The sequence below is a fragment of the Heptranchias perlo genome, chromosome 1, assembly GCF_035084215.1.
Source record: "Heptranchias perlo isolate sHepPer1 chromosome 1, sHepPer1.hap1, whole genome shotgun sequence".
Taxonomy (NCBI): Eukaryota; Metazoa; Chordata; class Chondrichthyes; order Hexanchiformes; family Hexanchidae; genus Heptranchias; species Heptranchias perlo.
This window is the reverse complement of record NC_090325.1, coordinates 188,068,246-188,082,200: the sequence shown is the minus strand read 5'-3', so window position 1 is coordinate 188,082,200 and position 13,955 is coordinate 188,068,246. Positions and strand designations below refer to the sequence as shown.

General features: G+C 44.0%; 1 protein-coding gene across 2 annotated transcripts in view; it reads left to right on the top strand.

Annotated features, from left to right (window-relative positions):
- Positions 1-8,129: 8,129 nt before the first annotated feature.
- The window catches only part of npnta (nephronectin a), a 71,731-nt gene continuing 65,905 nt past the window's right edge, over positions 8,130-13,955 (top strand). Inside the window, exons 1-3 of one of the 2 annotated variants that reach the window (XM_067994440.1) lie at positions 8,130-8,708; positions 9,779-9,879; positions 13,799-13,849. In XM_067994440.1, coding sequence (XP_067850541.1) covers positions 8,629-8,708; positions 9,779-9,879; positions 13,799-13,849 — 232 coding nt within the window. In that variant the 5' untranslated portion in view covers positions 8,130-8,628. The remainder of the gene's footprint in view (positions 8,709-9,778; positions 9,880-13,798; positions 13,850-13,955) is intronic. The other variant, XM_067994441.1, reaches the window with a different exon arrangement.

Genomic DNA, 13,955 nt, shown 5'->3' with positions numbered 1-13,955 from the left:
TCCCTCACCTCCCTGGGGATGCTGAGGACAAGTGTGCACCCCACTGCCATCCAGGCTGACACTTGTTAGATTGCACAAGCTGAGGAATGAACCATGGACCTTTCTGATCTCATGTTAACCACAGCACATTTATCCACCAACTTGTGTCGGAGTGGGGGGGGGGGGGGGGTGGTTGGAAGCAGAGGGGGTGATTCCAAATAGGGATACGATCTATTTCAACATGTAACTAACATGAATACTGTACTACACAACTGTTATAAGAACACATGCTGTGTGCCTGGTGCATAGCTGCCAGTACCTTACATACCATGAATAAGCACCATCTGTTTTCACAAAAACAGATTCCATGTATAGCTTACTGTATTTAATTTAATCGCAAGTGTACACTACTGGACTGCCTATTATCTTACCATAGCTCGCCAACTGATAGAGTTTATGTACACACCTGTTTCCTAACAATTGAGGTGGAGTAGAAATCCCCCCATAAAAATATTTTTTTAACTAGAAAGTGGAGATGCCTTAATACAATATAATAAATAACAGTGACGCAGAGTGCTACATCCCCATGAATTTTCTGAAAATAGTCTGTCCCTCTATATCCTGGTTGTTGATGTTTTTATATCTTCACACCCTTGTGAAGTAGTGGAAGGATTCTACTTTTCTTGATATATATTAATGACTTGGACTTGGGTGTACAGGGCACAATTTCCAAATTTGCAGATGACGCAAAACTTGGAAGTGTAGTAAACAGTGAGGAGGATAGTGATAGACTTCAAGAGGTCATAGACAGGCTGGTGGAATGGGTGGACACATGGTAGATTAAATTTAACGCAGAGAAGTGCGAAGTGATACATTTTGGCAGGAAGAATGAGGAGAGGCAATATAAACTAAATGGTACGATTCTAAAGGGTGTGCAGGAACAGAGAGACCTGGGGGTATATGTGCACAAATCTTTGAAGGTGGCAGGACAGGTTGAGAAAACAGTTAAAAAAGCATATGGGATCCTGGGCTTTATAAATAGAGGCATAGAGTACAAAAGCAAGGAAGTTATGTTGAACCATTATATAACACTGGTTTGGCCACAACTGGAGTATTGTGTCCAATTCTGAGCACCGCACTTTAGGAAGGATGTGAAGGCCTTAGAGCAGAAAAACTAGAATGGTTCCAGGGATGAGGGACTTCAGTTACGTGGATAGACTGGAGAAGCTGGGGTTGTTCTCCTTAGAGCAGAGAAGGTTAAGAGGAGATTTGATAGACGTGTTCAAAATCATGAAGGGTTTAGATAAAGTAAATGAAGAGAAACTGTTCCCAAGGCGGAAGGGTCAAGAATCAGAGGACACAGATTTAAGGTGATTGACATAAGAACCAAAGGCGACATGAGGAAAAACTTCTTTACGCAGCGAGTAGTTATGATCTGGAACGCTCCGCCTGAAAGGGTGATGGAAGTAGATTCAATCGTGGCTTTCAAAAAGGAATTGGATAAATACTTGAAGGGAAAAAATTTGCAGTGCCACAGGGATAGAGCAGGGGAATGGGACTAACTGGATTGTTCTTATAAAGAGCTGACACAGGCCCTTTGTGTCGAGGGCCTCCTGTGCGGTAACCATTCTATGATTCGCAGGCTGATTGACAGACCGTGACATGATCGCTCCTTCCATGGACGTAACCATCTTTATACCGGCTGATAGGGTGGTTAGTCCTATATGCCTGGCGGGTTTTATGGGCTCCCACAACCCATATGATGAAGGGGGACCATCCACAGGACACCAGTACCCCGCTGGATGTCCAATCCAGAATTCAGAGCCGGAGTTCTGGTCTCCACTCGCCGGTTCTGTATGGAGCGGGGTTCGAACCCCACATCTTCTGAATCAGAGGTAGGAATGCTACCACTAAAGCCAAAAGCTTACATTCTTGTTTATAAAAGATGAATTATTTTTCACTACAACTGTCTCCTCCTATAAGAATGCAATCTCAGATATTTTATTGTTGAAATGTTTGTTGCAACTGGTGCTTTTACAGGAGGGTTTATGCTCCAGGAGGAGAAAAGAAGGGGAGGAAATAGATGATGCTAATAGATACACCAAGGTGCAGAGGCAGTGCAGGAAAATCAAAAGTGATCCCAAAACAGCAAAGCCCATGGGTCTACAAAAGGAAGATACAGTTTTGTGTCCATTGCACATCTATAAGAAAACATGTGTCACATATGTTAAGTCTATGTTACATTCGCACATAAGACATGAGCACCTAATGGTTATAATACTGGACTAACAGCCCAGAGGTTGTGTGGTCAAATCCCATCGTGGTAAATTATGAAATTGAACTCAATAAATCTGATAATTTATGGGCTGGCACCAGAATAAGTTGCTTTTTTGTCAGAAAAACCCCAACTGATTCACTGCTATCCATACCCGGTCTGGCTTACTTCTGACTCCAGCCCCACACCATGTGCCTGACTCATAATGCCCTCAGGGTAACTAGGGATGGGTAATAAACACTACCTTGTCAGTGCCACCCACTTCCCAAGAACAAATTTTAAAAAGTCACCCCTGCCATAGCACCCCCACGTTAAGCCCCTAACCCAAGGTGTTCTTGCACCCATATACATAACACTGGCTCCTGAACATCCTATCTCCATCTGATCCTGGTATTTATCTCCAAGTCCATGGGATTTTGGATGGCATATTCCTACAGACCCTGGGCTTTACCAAGTTAAGACATAGAAATTAACTACATCAGCAATGGGACATGTAACAAGAGCCATTGGGAGATATACTGAAGAAAGGGGAGAAAAAGCAAAAGGCTGACTTAAGGGAGAGCTAGAAAAACAGTCAGATACAGAAAGTTATTAGACACCTCTATTTGAAAACTGAGAGAAAGGGAGTCTAAACGTGTGAAATGCAATCAGAAAAAATTGAAGACTGGGAGAGGAGCAGAGAAACAGTTACAAAAAAAGAAACTTTTTATTTTGTCTGCGAATTAAGCCATGGGGGCTCAACTCAATTTTTTGTTTCTTTTCTTTAAATTATATAACAAATCCTCCAATTACAAGGAACAATGCCATGGGAGATCTGCTGGTGTTTTTAAAAAATAAAAGATGACTATAGATTGGTTAAAAGGCTGTAAAATGGTCTTGGGGCTCTGCTGACTAAATCACTTACCTAAGTTTTGTTCTCATGGGTTATGACATTCTGAGAACCTTTCAATTTTTAGCAGCAACTCGAGAGGTTCCTGGCCCCTGCGAGAGCTGCTTTGTGAGTTCCCATACTCCCACCCCGAGCATTTTGGTAGTTCAGGACTGACGGAGTGAGTTGTTATTTTAGGCTGGCTGGGGATTACACCCCTGTATAGAAAACCATGCAATCTCTGGGGCATTTCCTTGTTGGTATTTATTGAAATTTATTTATATTTGTTCTGGGGACAACATGACACACAAGGCATGAGTTCCCAGTTACATTCAGACAAGGTCCACTTATCTCATTCAACATTCTTAACTAGGTCTCAATAGTGGTTTTTATGGGGTCAACAGAAGTATCTATTACTATCTCCCTGTGTCTCTCTTTCCTTTTCTCTGAGATTGTCTCTTTATTACTCCCTCCCTGTCTCTTTTACACTTTCCTTTTCTCTGTGATTCTCTCTCACTCTCTCTCTGAGTCTCTGTTACTCCTTCATTTTCTCTGTGATTCTCTCTCTCTCATTCTCTCTCTGAGTCCGTGTTACTCTTTCATTTTCTCTGTGAGTCTCTCTCCCTTACTCTCTCCCTGTCTTCATTACTTTTTCTTTTCCTCTCTGATTCACTGTCCCTTTTTTCTCTGTGTTTTGCTGTCCTCTCTCATATCTCCGTTATTCTTCCCCTTTCTCCCTGTGTTCCTCTCTTACTCTCCCTCTCTCTGTGCTTTTCTCCGTTACCCCAGCAATCTCTGGACTCCCAACTGACGTCTCGTCCATCAGTAATCTTTCCTAACTCCACACCTCAGCAGCTCACATACTATATTAGGCACTCACATTACTCTGCTCACCAGGCCCCAAACAGCTGATTAGTGACTGAAGAAGATGCTCCTCTACTTCCTCAATCAGTGCACTGTGTAAGTTGGTGAACAGCCGATCGTAATACTGTAAAAGTTGTTCCCCCATCCCACGCTCCTGAACTGCTGATCAGAGTGCTGTATAAGTGTGCATTTACACTACAAGATCTAGCAGCAATAGGAAGTGGTTCACTTCACGCTGGTGCTAAACTTGTGTAAGTGTCAATCGGGTGTCAAAGCCTGAACTAACTCTGAGGTAAAGTGGAGTGAAAATCCCTCCACTCCTTCCTCCAGTGAGTCCCACTCTGTTTCACTCCAGTGTCAGGTCAAGCCTTGACTTGGATTCAGATTGCATTTACACAAATCAAACAGCTGATCGGTGCGTTGTATAAGCTGCTGTTCCACTCCTTGAATCCCTCAAGAGCTGCGACCAATGGGCTGTATATGATCCTCCTCTACTCAGGGGCTCCTAACCTGCTGATCAGTGCAAACTGCAAGATCGAAAAGTTAAATCAACTGCATAAGGTACCCTAAAACTTGAGAATTCGCAGGTACTTTCAGCATGTCTGAACCTTTTAACAGACTTACAGAGACCTCTCGGTGAGAACAACGTTTGGTATAATGCAAGAGCCGTAAGTTTATAATTGTTACAAATCACACTGAGAATGCGTCACACCGTCACACTGTTCCAAATAGGTATGATTCTACATGAGTAATTATGACCTCCCACCACTGGTGGTGCTGCACCACCTTCACTGGTGGGGAGGGTGTAATTATAAGATGATAAATTTACACAGGCAGTTTCCATTTGAACTTAAGATTTTAGAATGGAAAAATTGAAAGGAAGTGGAACGTACACATGTCGGAATAGTGCTCCAAAACCAATAGGTTTGCCACTATCAGCTTCCATGTCGTTGTCCAGTCTCTACGCACGCAAAAGAATTATGGAGTAGGAAAATGAAAGAAAAAAATCTATAATGATAATATATTAAAAATCGTACGTTCCACTTCCTTTCAATTTTTTCCATTCTAAAATCTTAAGTCCACACTTCGAATGGAAACTGCCTGTGTAAATTTATCATCTTATAATTACACCCTCCCCACCAGTGAAGGTGGTGCAGCACCACCAGTGGTGGGAAGTTGTAATTACAGTGTGACATATTTACTAAGGCATTTTCCAATATACACATGGACATAGGAGTTTATAATGGGAATATATAAAAGGACAGAATGTGTGACTTTAAAATGGGGACTAAATTATATCTGTATCCTGGTCCAATTATCCCCCTCCCTCTAACTACACTTGGTCCAATTATCCCCTCCCTCTAATTACATTTGTCCAACATGGATGAGCAAAATTTCCTCCAACTAAATATTGGGAAGACTGAAGCCATTGTCTTTGGGACTCACTGCATTCGCTGTTCCCTAGCCACCAACTCCATCCCTCTTCCTGGACACTGTCTGAGGCTGAACCAGACCGTTCGCAACCTTGGCGTCCTATTTGACCCTGAGATGAGCTTCCAACCCCATATCCGCTCCATCACCAAGACCGCCTACCACCACCTCCGTAACATCACCCGTCTCTGCCCCTGACTCAGCTCATCTGCTGCTGAAACCCTCATCCATGCCTTTGTTACCTCTAGACTTGACTATTCCAATAATCTCCTGGCTGGCCTCCCATCTTCCACCCTTTATAAACTTGAGCTCATGCAAAAGTCTGCTGCCTGTATCCTAACTCACAGCAAGTCCCATTCTCCAATCACCCCTGCGCTTACTGACCTACATTGACTCCCAGTCCGGGAATGCCTCACTTTTAAAATTCTCTTCCTTGTTTTCAAATCCCTCCGTGGCCTTGCCCCTCCCTATCTCTGTAACCCCCTCCAGCTCTACAACCCTCCGAGATCTCTGCATTCCTCCAATTCTTGCCTCTTGCACATCCCCGATTTTAATCGCTCCACCATTGGCAGCCCTGCCTTCAGCTGCCTAGGCCCTAAGCTCTGGAATGCCCTCCCTAAACTTCCCAGCCTCTCTACCTCTATTTCCTCCTTTAAGACGCTCCTTAAAACCTACCTCTTTGACCAAGCTTGTCACCTGTCCTAATATCTCCTTATGTAACTCGGTGTCAAATTTTGTTTGATAATCGCCCCTGTGAAGCGCCTTGGGACATTTTACTACGTTAAAGGTGCTATATTAATGCAAGTCGTTGTTGTAGTTGTTGTCTTGACTCCCTATGTGCAACTCATGGGGAGTATGTTTAAATGGGGCAAATTTTTAACGATTGTTAATAAATATGTTGCAAGAATTATTCACTTAAGTGATATTGAGGTTGAACTATTAGTGCGGTGGAACTTGCCTACACTAACTTCAGGCATCATGCTGAACTAATGGCAATCTCAAGTCTGAATCATTAACTGCAGACAGATGATTCCTTTAAATAATTTTCTTTCACGGCTTGTATGTTATACTGCTGTTCCATCTCTAGCTCCAGTGGTACCATTCCCAAGGGATTACAAGCTGTGTCACACTGTCAGTCCTATTTCATTTGCTGCATTTGGTTGGGATTTTGTCAAGCTATGAGACTGGATAACCTGAGCTGTGCAAATACCAAAAAGGATGATCTGTGTAAAATATTCCCCCGAACCAAGGTACATCTCAAACTGCTCCTTCACACCAATAGCTGACCAATGAATTTCTTTTCATTAAAGAGAAATTCTCATTGAATATTCAGTTAGGTAGAATGGCGTGCGCTTTTTGAAAATTTGTTCCAGGGATGTGGGTGTCGCTGGCAAGGCCGGCGTTTACTGCCCATCCCTCGTTGCCTTGAGAAGGTGGTGATGGGCCTTCTCCTTGAACCGCAGCAGGCCTTGTGGTGATGGTGCTCCCGCAATGGTGTCAGGAAGGGAATTCCAGGATTTTGACCGAGGGACAATGAAGGAAGGGCTGACATATGTCCAAATCAGGATGGTGTGTGTCTTGGAGAGGAACTTGGAGGTGAAGGTGTTCCCACGATTTTGGTGCTAGAGATGAGGGCGTCAGATTGGGACAGTGATTAACTCAGACTGAGTGACTGTTCATTCTCTCGAACTCTTATATCCCATTTCCTGTCCTCAACCTACCCGGCCAGCTCCGGGAAAAAAATTGCGAAAGAGGCATGTACTGTTAGGAAATCTGTAAACACTGCTTCAAGAGCTCCAGACCCCGGCTGTTAACTGCTGCTCATTTTAACAGTAAGATCTAAAGTAATGCAGAGCTGTACAGCGCATTAACTCCCTTTGAGATCAGTGTACACACAGCAAAGGACAACACAGACGGGGTCATATCACCCGGCTGCTGGGTAGTTTCAAGAGTGCACTGTTAAACAAGCTTTAGTGCCTATGAATAATGTTTACGGTGACAGTACCTGTGACGCCCGTGTACAAGTTAATCTGGGACGGAGTACCCGAAAGCGTGCCCACCTGCTCCGGAATGTGAGACCTGATTTAACCCGATAAAGGGAGCCGTGCCAGGCATCAGTGGAACCGGTCTGCACTCCTTTATATTGGGCGAAGTCTCCCGCCCGGTGCGGTCATTCTAAACCAGGGTCACAGCTTAAAATATTAGTGGGAATAACTCTAGCCCTTAAAATCCCCCTGTTTCTGTAAAATATTCGGTTTGCTTTTTCTCATCCCTACCCCTTTTCCAATCCCTTTGCTGCCTTGTTTTATTCAACAAGCGCCTCTTTCACCTTCTCGCTTCTCTGCCCTTTCTCTCTTTCTCTTTCTTTCTGTCTCTCTCTTTTCTTGCTTTCCCTTTCTTTTTTCTCTCTATATATTTCCATTTCTCCCTCTTTCTATTTTCTCTCTATTTCTCTTTCTTCTTCCCTTTCTTTCTCTCCTTATTTCTCTTTTATTCTCTCACTATCTCTCTTTTTCTCTGTGTCTCTTCTCTCTCTCTCTCTCCCTCTTTCTCCCAATCTCTCTTTTTCTTCCTCGTCTCTTTCTCTCTATTTCTCTCTCTCTCTCTCTCTCTGCACAGTTGGCAGAGGCTGGCACGGACTGACAGCAGCTGTGGGGTGGGAGGGCTGGGTTAGGGGGTGTGGGGATGGCCCACCTCCTGCTCACTCTGCAAACCCTCCATATTCTGCACACACTCGCATAGAGACAGCCGATCCAACCTCTCCCACTCACACATCCAACTCTCTCCACGCACTTGACAGAGCGAAACCAGTTCCTCCCACAGCAAGATCTGTTCTTCAGCACAGAGAGTGAGAGAGAGAGAGAGAAGGAAAAAGAGAGGGAAAGAGGAAGAGCTGCACTGTATCTACCCACCACAGAATTTCTGACACTACACCGAGAAACAAGACCTGTATCTTGAATCAGTTTTTTTTTTGTTATCACCTCTCCATAGACTGGGAATTAATCCGCCGGATCACTCCAACCACCTCTCCCCCACCCCCAAAAAGCAGGAGAGGGAGGGGAGATCCATCCAAACAGCGAGCCTGCTCAGCTCGAACCCAGCCGCGCCGACACCGGGGGCTTTCCCCGGGAATCAGACAACCTCTACTGCCGCTGAACTCTGGAGGGAAGAGAGAGAGAGAGAGAGGATTGCAAGGGGCAAGGAAGGCACCATGAGGGGATTCGTGGTGCAGTTGTTTGCCGTGTCCTCGCTGTACCTGTGTGCAACAGCAGAGCAAAGCGACAGAAGCAGGTAAGAGGGAGAGACCCTGCAAACTGAGAGAGAGAAACTCCCTGTAATACACAGGCACTAGGATCACGACACGAATTACGCTCTATCCATCGGCAATTATCTATTCTCTGTGCACTTTATATTGAAATTATACTATTCTTTGTGTACTTTATCTCCAGATTATATTAAATTATACACAATTAATGAAGCGCAACACCTGCCGCTGGAATGTTTTTAAAATTGTCACATGGCGTTTAATTTAGTTTCAAAGCATTTTGTACATTTTTTTTTAAAAAAAGAAAAAAAAAATATCAAAGTGCACAAGTTACGCTGAATGCCTTGGAAAAAAAAACGTGAGCCGAATCTCAGATCGCTGCGATTAAAGGTAGTCAGACACACAGGCACCCGTTTGCTCTCAAGCCCGGGCTTGTGTTATATTGTGGAGCCATCAGCCAAGAGTGTACAGGAATGCAGTAACTGGCCATGTGGGCGCGCTGACTCCAGTTGTGTGCAGCAAGTGTCAAAAAGAACCGGCTACTGCTCTCACCCCACCTCCGGGCCAGTCCCCGGTTCAAGCAAAAAAAAAACCTGGTCTGGACTGAAAGTCATAGAGTCTTATGGCACAGAAGGAGGCCATTGGGCCCATCGTGCCTGTGCTGGCTCTTTGAAAGAGCTATCCAATTAGTCCCTCTCCCCCTGCTCTTTTCCCCCTCGCCTTGCAAATGTTTCCTTTTTAAGTATTTATCCAATTCCCTTTTGAAAGTTACTATTGAATCTGCTTCCATCGCCCTTTCAGGCAGGGCATTCCAGATCATAACAACTCGCTGTGTAAAAAAAAAATTTCTTCTCATCTCCCCTCTGGCTTTTTTTTGCAAAGATTTTAAATCTGTGTCCTCTGGTTATCAACCTTCCTGCCAGTGGAAACAGTTTCTCCCCATCTACTCTATCAAAACCCTGCAAGATGTTTGTAGAATTGCTACAGGTGCAGCTGGGAGCCCCCCTCCCCTCAGTGCCTGCACTCCTTTCGTTTGTTTGTGTCCCTCTCCTTCTCTCAGGTCCCTGACCCTGTTGTAAACTTGTTTTCTGTCCAGGGTCCGCAAGCAACGTTCCATTTCGGGCGGCTTGTGTCGCTATGGGCTTCGGGTGGACTGCTGCTGGGGATGGAACCGCAGACCCTGGGGACAGTGCCAGCGTGAGTACTGCAACCTGCCAGCATGGGCTGTCACACACTGCTGGGGCTTTTACACACACAGCCGGGGCTTTTACACACACAACTGGGGCTTTTACGCACAGCTGGGGCTTTAAATACCACTGAAGGGTATTCTATATGAAGGTTGCAGGGTCTTCTGCACATTGGAAATGAGGCTTTTATGCTGTGCTGGGGCTTTTAAACACTTTCGGGGACAATGCACAGAGCTAGAGCTTTAAACACTAAAGGATACTGCACATGACAAAGAGTCTTAAACTCTCTTTGACCGTTCATCAAACAGCACATGATCAAAGTGACTATCACAGACACAGTCTCCCCTCAGAGGGGCATGTACACAACAGAAAATATCATCAGAACGACTTTTAGACAGAACGCTCCAGTTTTCAATACTACTGCGGGAGAGTTTGCACAGAGCTGGGGCTTTTAAGAGCTGGGTGCCTGTACACTGACTGTAGGACCTTTAGTAACACAGTAACATTAAGAACAGGAGTAGGCCATTCAGCCCCTTGGGCCTGCTCCGCCATTCAATTAGATTGTGGCTGATCTGCACCTCAACTCCATTTTCCCATCTTTTCTCCATAGCCCTCGATACCCCTACCCAACAAAAATCTATCTTTCTCAGTCTTGAAAGCTCCAATTGCCCCAGCATCCACAGGCTTTTGGGGAGAGAGTTCCAAATTTCTACTACCCTTTGTGTGAAAAAATGCTTCCTGATTTTGCTCCTGAAAGGCCTAGCTGTAATTTTAAGATTATGCCGTCTTGTTCTCAATTCCCCCACCAGAGGAAATAGTTTCTCAGTATCTACCCTATTGAAACCTTTTAACATTTTAAACACCTCAATCCGATCACCCCTCAATCTTCTATACTTAAGGGAATACAAGCCAAGTTTATGCAACCTGCCTTCATAATTTAGCCCTTTCTGCACTGCCCCTGGCAAATAACCACAGGCTCGGGCTTTAGACAAGAGCTCAAGCTTTTATACACAATCAGTGGGGCTTTATCCTAATGTCAATGAAGCTTTTACACAACCCAAAGCCCAATGAACGTTTGCGTATTGCTAAAGGTCATTTACACACCATGTTGGGGTATTTCACTCATTACTCAGTACAGGTGAGGTGTTACATATTACTGCTGGGGCTTTTAATGTGGATGTAACTGGCTTTTATATAATGTTCATTATTTCTCACGAAGTCTAGATGAAGCTTTTATCTGCACTTGCTTGCCTGGTGTTAAGTAAAAGTTGCTGAGGGCATTTATATCCTGCTGGGCTTTTACACGCAGGGGGCTGCTTGCAAAACTTTCATGCCGTTATTTCACTCTAAAATGCATGCTGTGTCACCTTGAATTCATTGCAGGTTATTTTCTTATTTTTAAAAAAACAAAAATATTCCAAGTATATTTTAAGGCTGTATGTTGCAGTGTTCCAGGAAGAAGTGGCCTGTTATAAATCGGCGGGATTGAACGTTTGGGTCAGTGCCACTGATAACGATCACGTGCAAATTTCTCGCAGTAAATCCATGCCATTCCTTCGTATCCTGCAGCCAGAACCCCGCATCTTTCACTCTCATCCCTTGCCGGCGAGATTTGGTTGTAATTTATGTGTTCGACGGCAGGTGGCGAAATCTCCATAGTCCGCCCTGGGACAGAGACCATGTGGGATGGCCCACATGGGCAGACAGGTTTACCCCTCCGTCATTTTTACAGCTGAGATTTATGGCTTTGGATCCACGCAAAAATAAAAAGTGAAAGAGATACGCTGTCTCCAGAGAGCTTGTTCCAGTGTCGGGTGATACCACGGCCAATTCTCTAAAGTGTAAGAAAAAGTCCTCAGAAGTGATGGGGAGCAGTGAACAAGTTGTGGTGACTCATGGAATCTTACAGTAAAGAAGGAGGCCATTCAGCCCATCGTGCCTGTGCCGGCTCTTTGAACGAGCTATCCAATTAGTCTCACTCACCCTGCTCTTTCCCCACAGCCCTGCAAAGTTTTCTTTTTCCAGTATATATCCAATTCCCTTTTGAAAGTTATTATTGAATCTGCTTCCACCGCCCTTTCAGGCAGTGAATTCCAGATCATAACAACTCGCTGTGTAAAAAAATTCTCCTCATCTCCCCTCTGGTTCTTTTGCCAATTACCTTAAATCTGTGTCCTCTGATTACCAACCCTCCTGCCACTGGAAACAGTTTTTCCCTATTCACTCTATCAAAACCCTTCATAATTTTGAACACCTCTATTAAATCTCCCCTTAACCTTCTCTGCTCCAAGGAGAACAATCCCAGCTTTTCTAGTCTCTTCACATAACTGAAGTTCCTCATCCGTGGTACCATTCTAGTGAATCTCCTCTGCACCCTCTCCAGAGCCTTGACATCCTTCCTAAAGTGTGGTGCCCAGAATTGGACACAATATTCCAGCTGAGGCTTAACCAGTGATTTATAAAAGTTTAGCATAACCTTCTTGCTTTTGTACTCTATGCCTCTATTAATAAAGCCCAGGATCACCCTATGCTTTTTTAACAGCCTTCTCAACTTGTCCTGCCTCCTGCAAAGATTTGTGTATGTGCATCCCCATTTCTCATCCTCATGAATGAGAAATCCCAGTAGATCAAAACTGATTGCATTTCTGTTAATGTTAATGTGCACTATTGGTAATCTCTCAGTCACTAGTGAAAGATAAAATCCATGATGAGGGGGTGATTGTTGGGCTGGGGGAGGAGGCACAGTATAATATGTTTAAACCCCAGCAATAACACTTGATTAGGAATAATTTTATCCCAACGTTTCGCCAAACAGATTTCACAGACACTCACATACCCCTGTAGCAATGGGCAGTTATGCCTCACAGAATCATACAGCAAAGAAGGAGGCCAATCAGCCCATTGTGCCTGTGCCTCTTTGAAAGAGCTATCCAATTAGTCCCACTCCCCTGCTCTTTCTCCATAGCCCATGTATCAGGCTACATCACTGGTGACAGGGCCTTCCTCTTATCTCACAGGGGCCAGTGCTTCTACAGATGAAAGTTTTTTTTTAAATATACTGGCAGCCATTGTGAGGAGCAGCTCTCTGAGACTGAGGGTATAACTTCATTTGCCCTGCCAGTAATGTGCAGTTACCGTACAGTAACAACAGGCACAATAAATACTCAGTACTAACATCGTTTAATGCCATCATTCTAATTTCAGGTACAAAGCTCTTTTATCATGAGCTTTTGCTGTCAATTTCAAGGACAAGTTTCTCCATTCATAAAAATCCAGATTCTCCCTTTTTCAAAATAATTGACTTCAAATTTTTAATTCAAACAAGATGAATTATTGCCGTGAGACTGTTCTAAAAGATTCTTGTAGATTATTTTAGATGATGGTTACAAGGAAACATTGGGTGCTAGCTAATAATGGGGTGAGTCAGTAAATGGGGTGACTGCTGCAGCTCACAGGGGTGATATAATGTTGATACCGTTTGCATGCTGATATATCGCAAAGCCAGAGTTCCTCTCAGAGACATACTTCACAATGACAAATGCAGTTATTCTAACTGAATGGCAGTAAACTCCCGCTTCGGACTGGGTGATTATCACTGAGAATCAGAGAACAAGTTGCAGTCTCAGCGAATGCTAAATGACCTCTCCATGAGAACCAATTTCGAACAAGATTGAGAGCTGCCCAAATGGAGAGAAATGTGTATATTTCTCACCCTTGTTTCCTCTCGCTCATTAATGTGAATGGTTACTTTTGAGTAAACAGAGTAATCTTGACCAAACAAAAAATTCCCTTGTGACCCATGTTATGTGTTTCAGAGGGTTTTAATAGTAGTGTGTGTGTGTATCAATGTAATGGAATGTGGCTTGTTGACAAAATCAAGTCCAACCTCCTAAAAAGGCTCTGGAATTCTCTGGATATTTGTTTTCCAGCTTTCATCCCGTTAATGCAGAGAATATGTCGAGTAACGTACCCTCTGAAAGGTTAGCTTAACATATTTCTTACAATAATCTTCTTAACTCGTGGCTTGAAGACAGGGTATGTGAAGCATAGAGTGACCTCTATGACGGGTGTCAGTTGTGGCTCAAT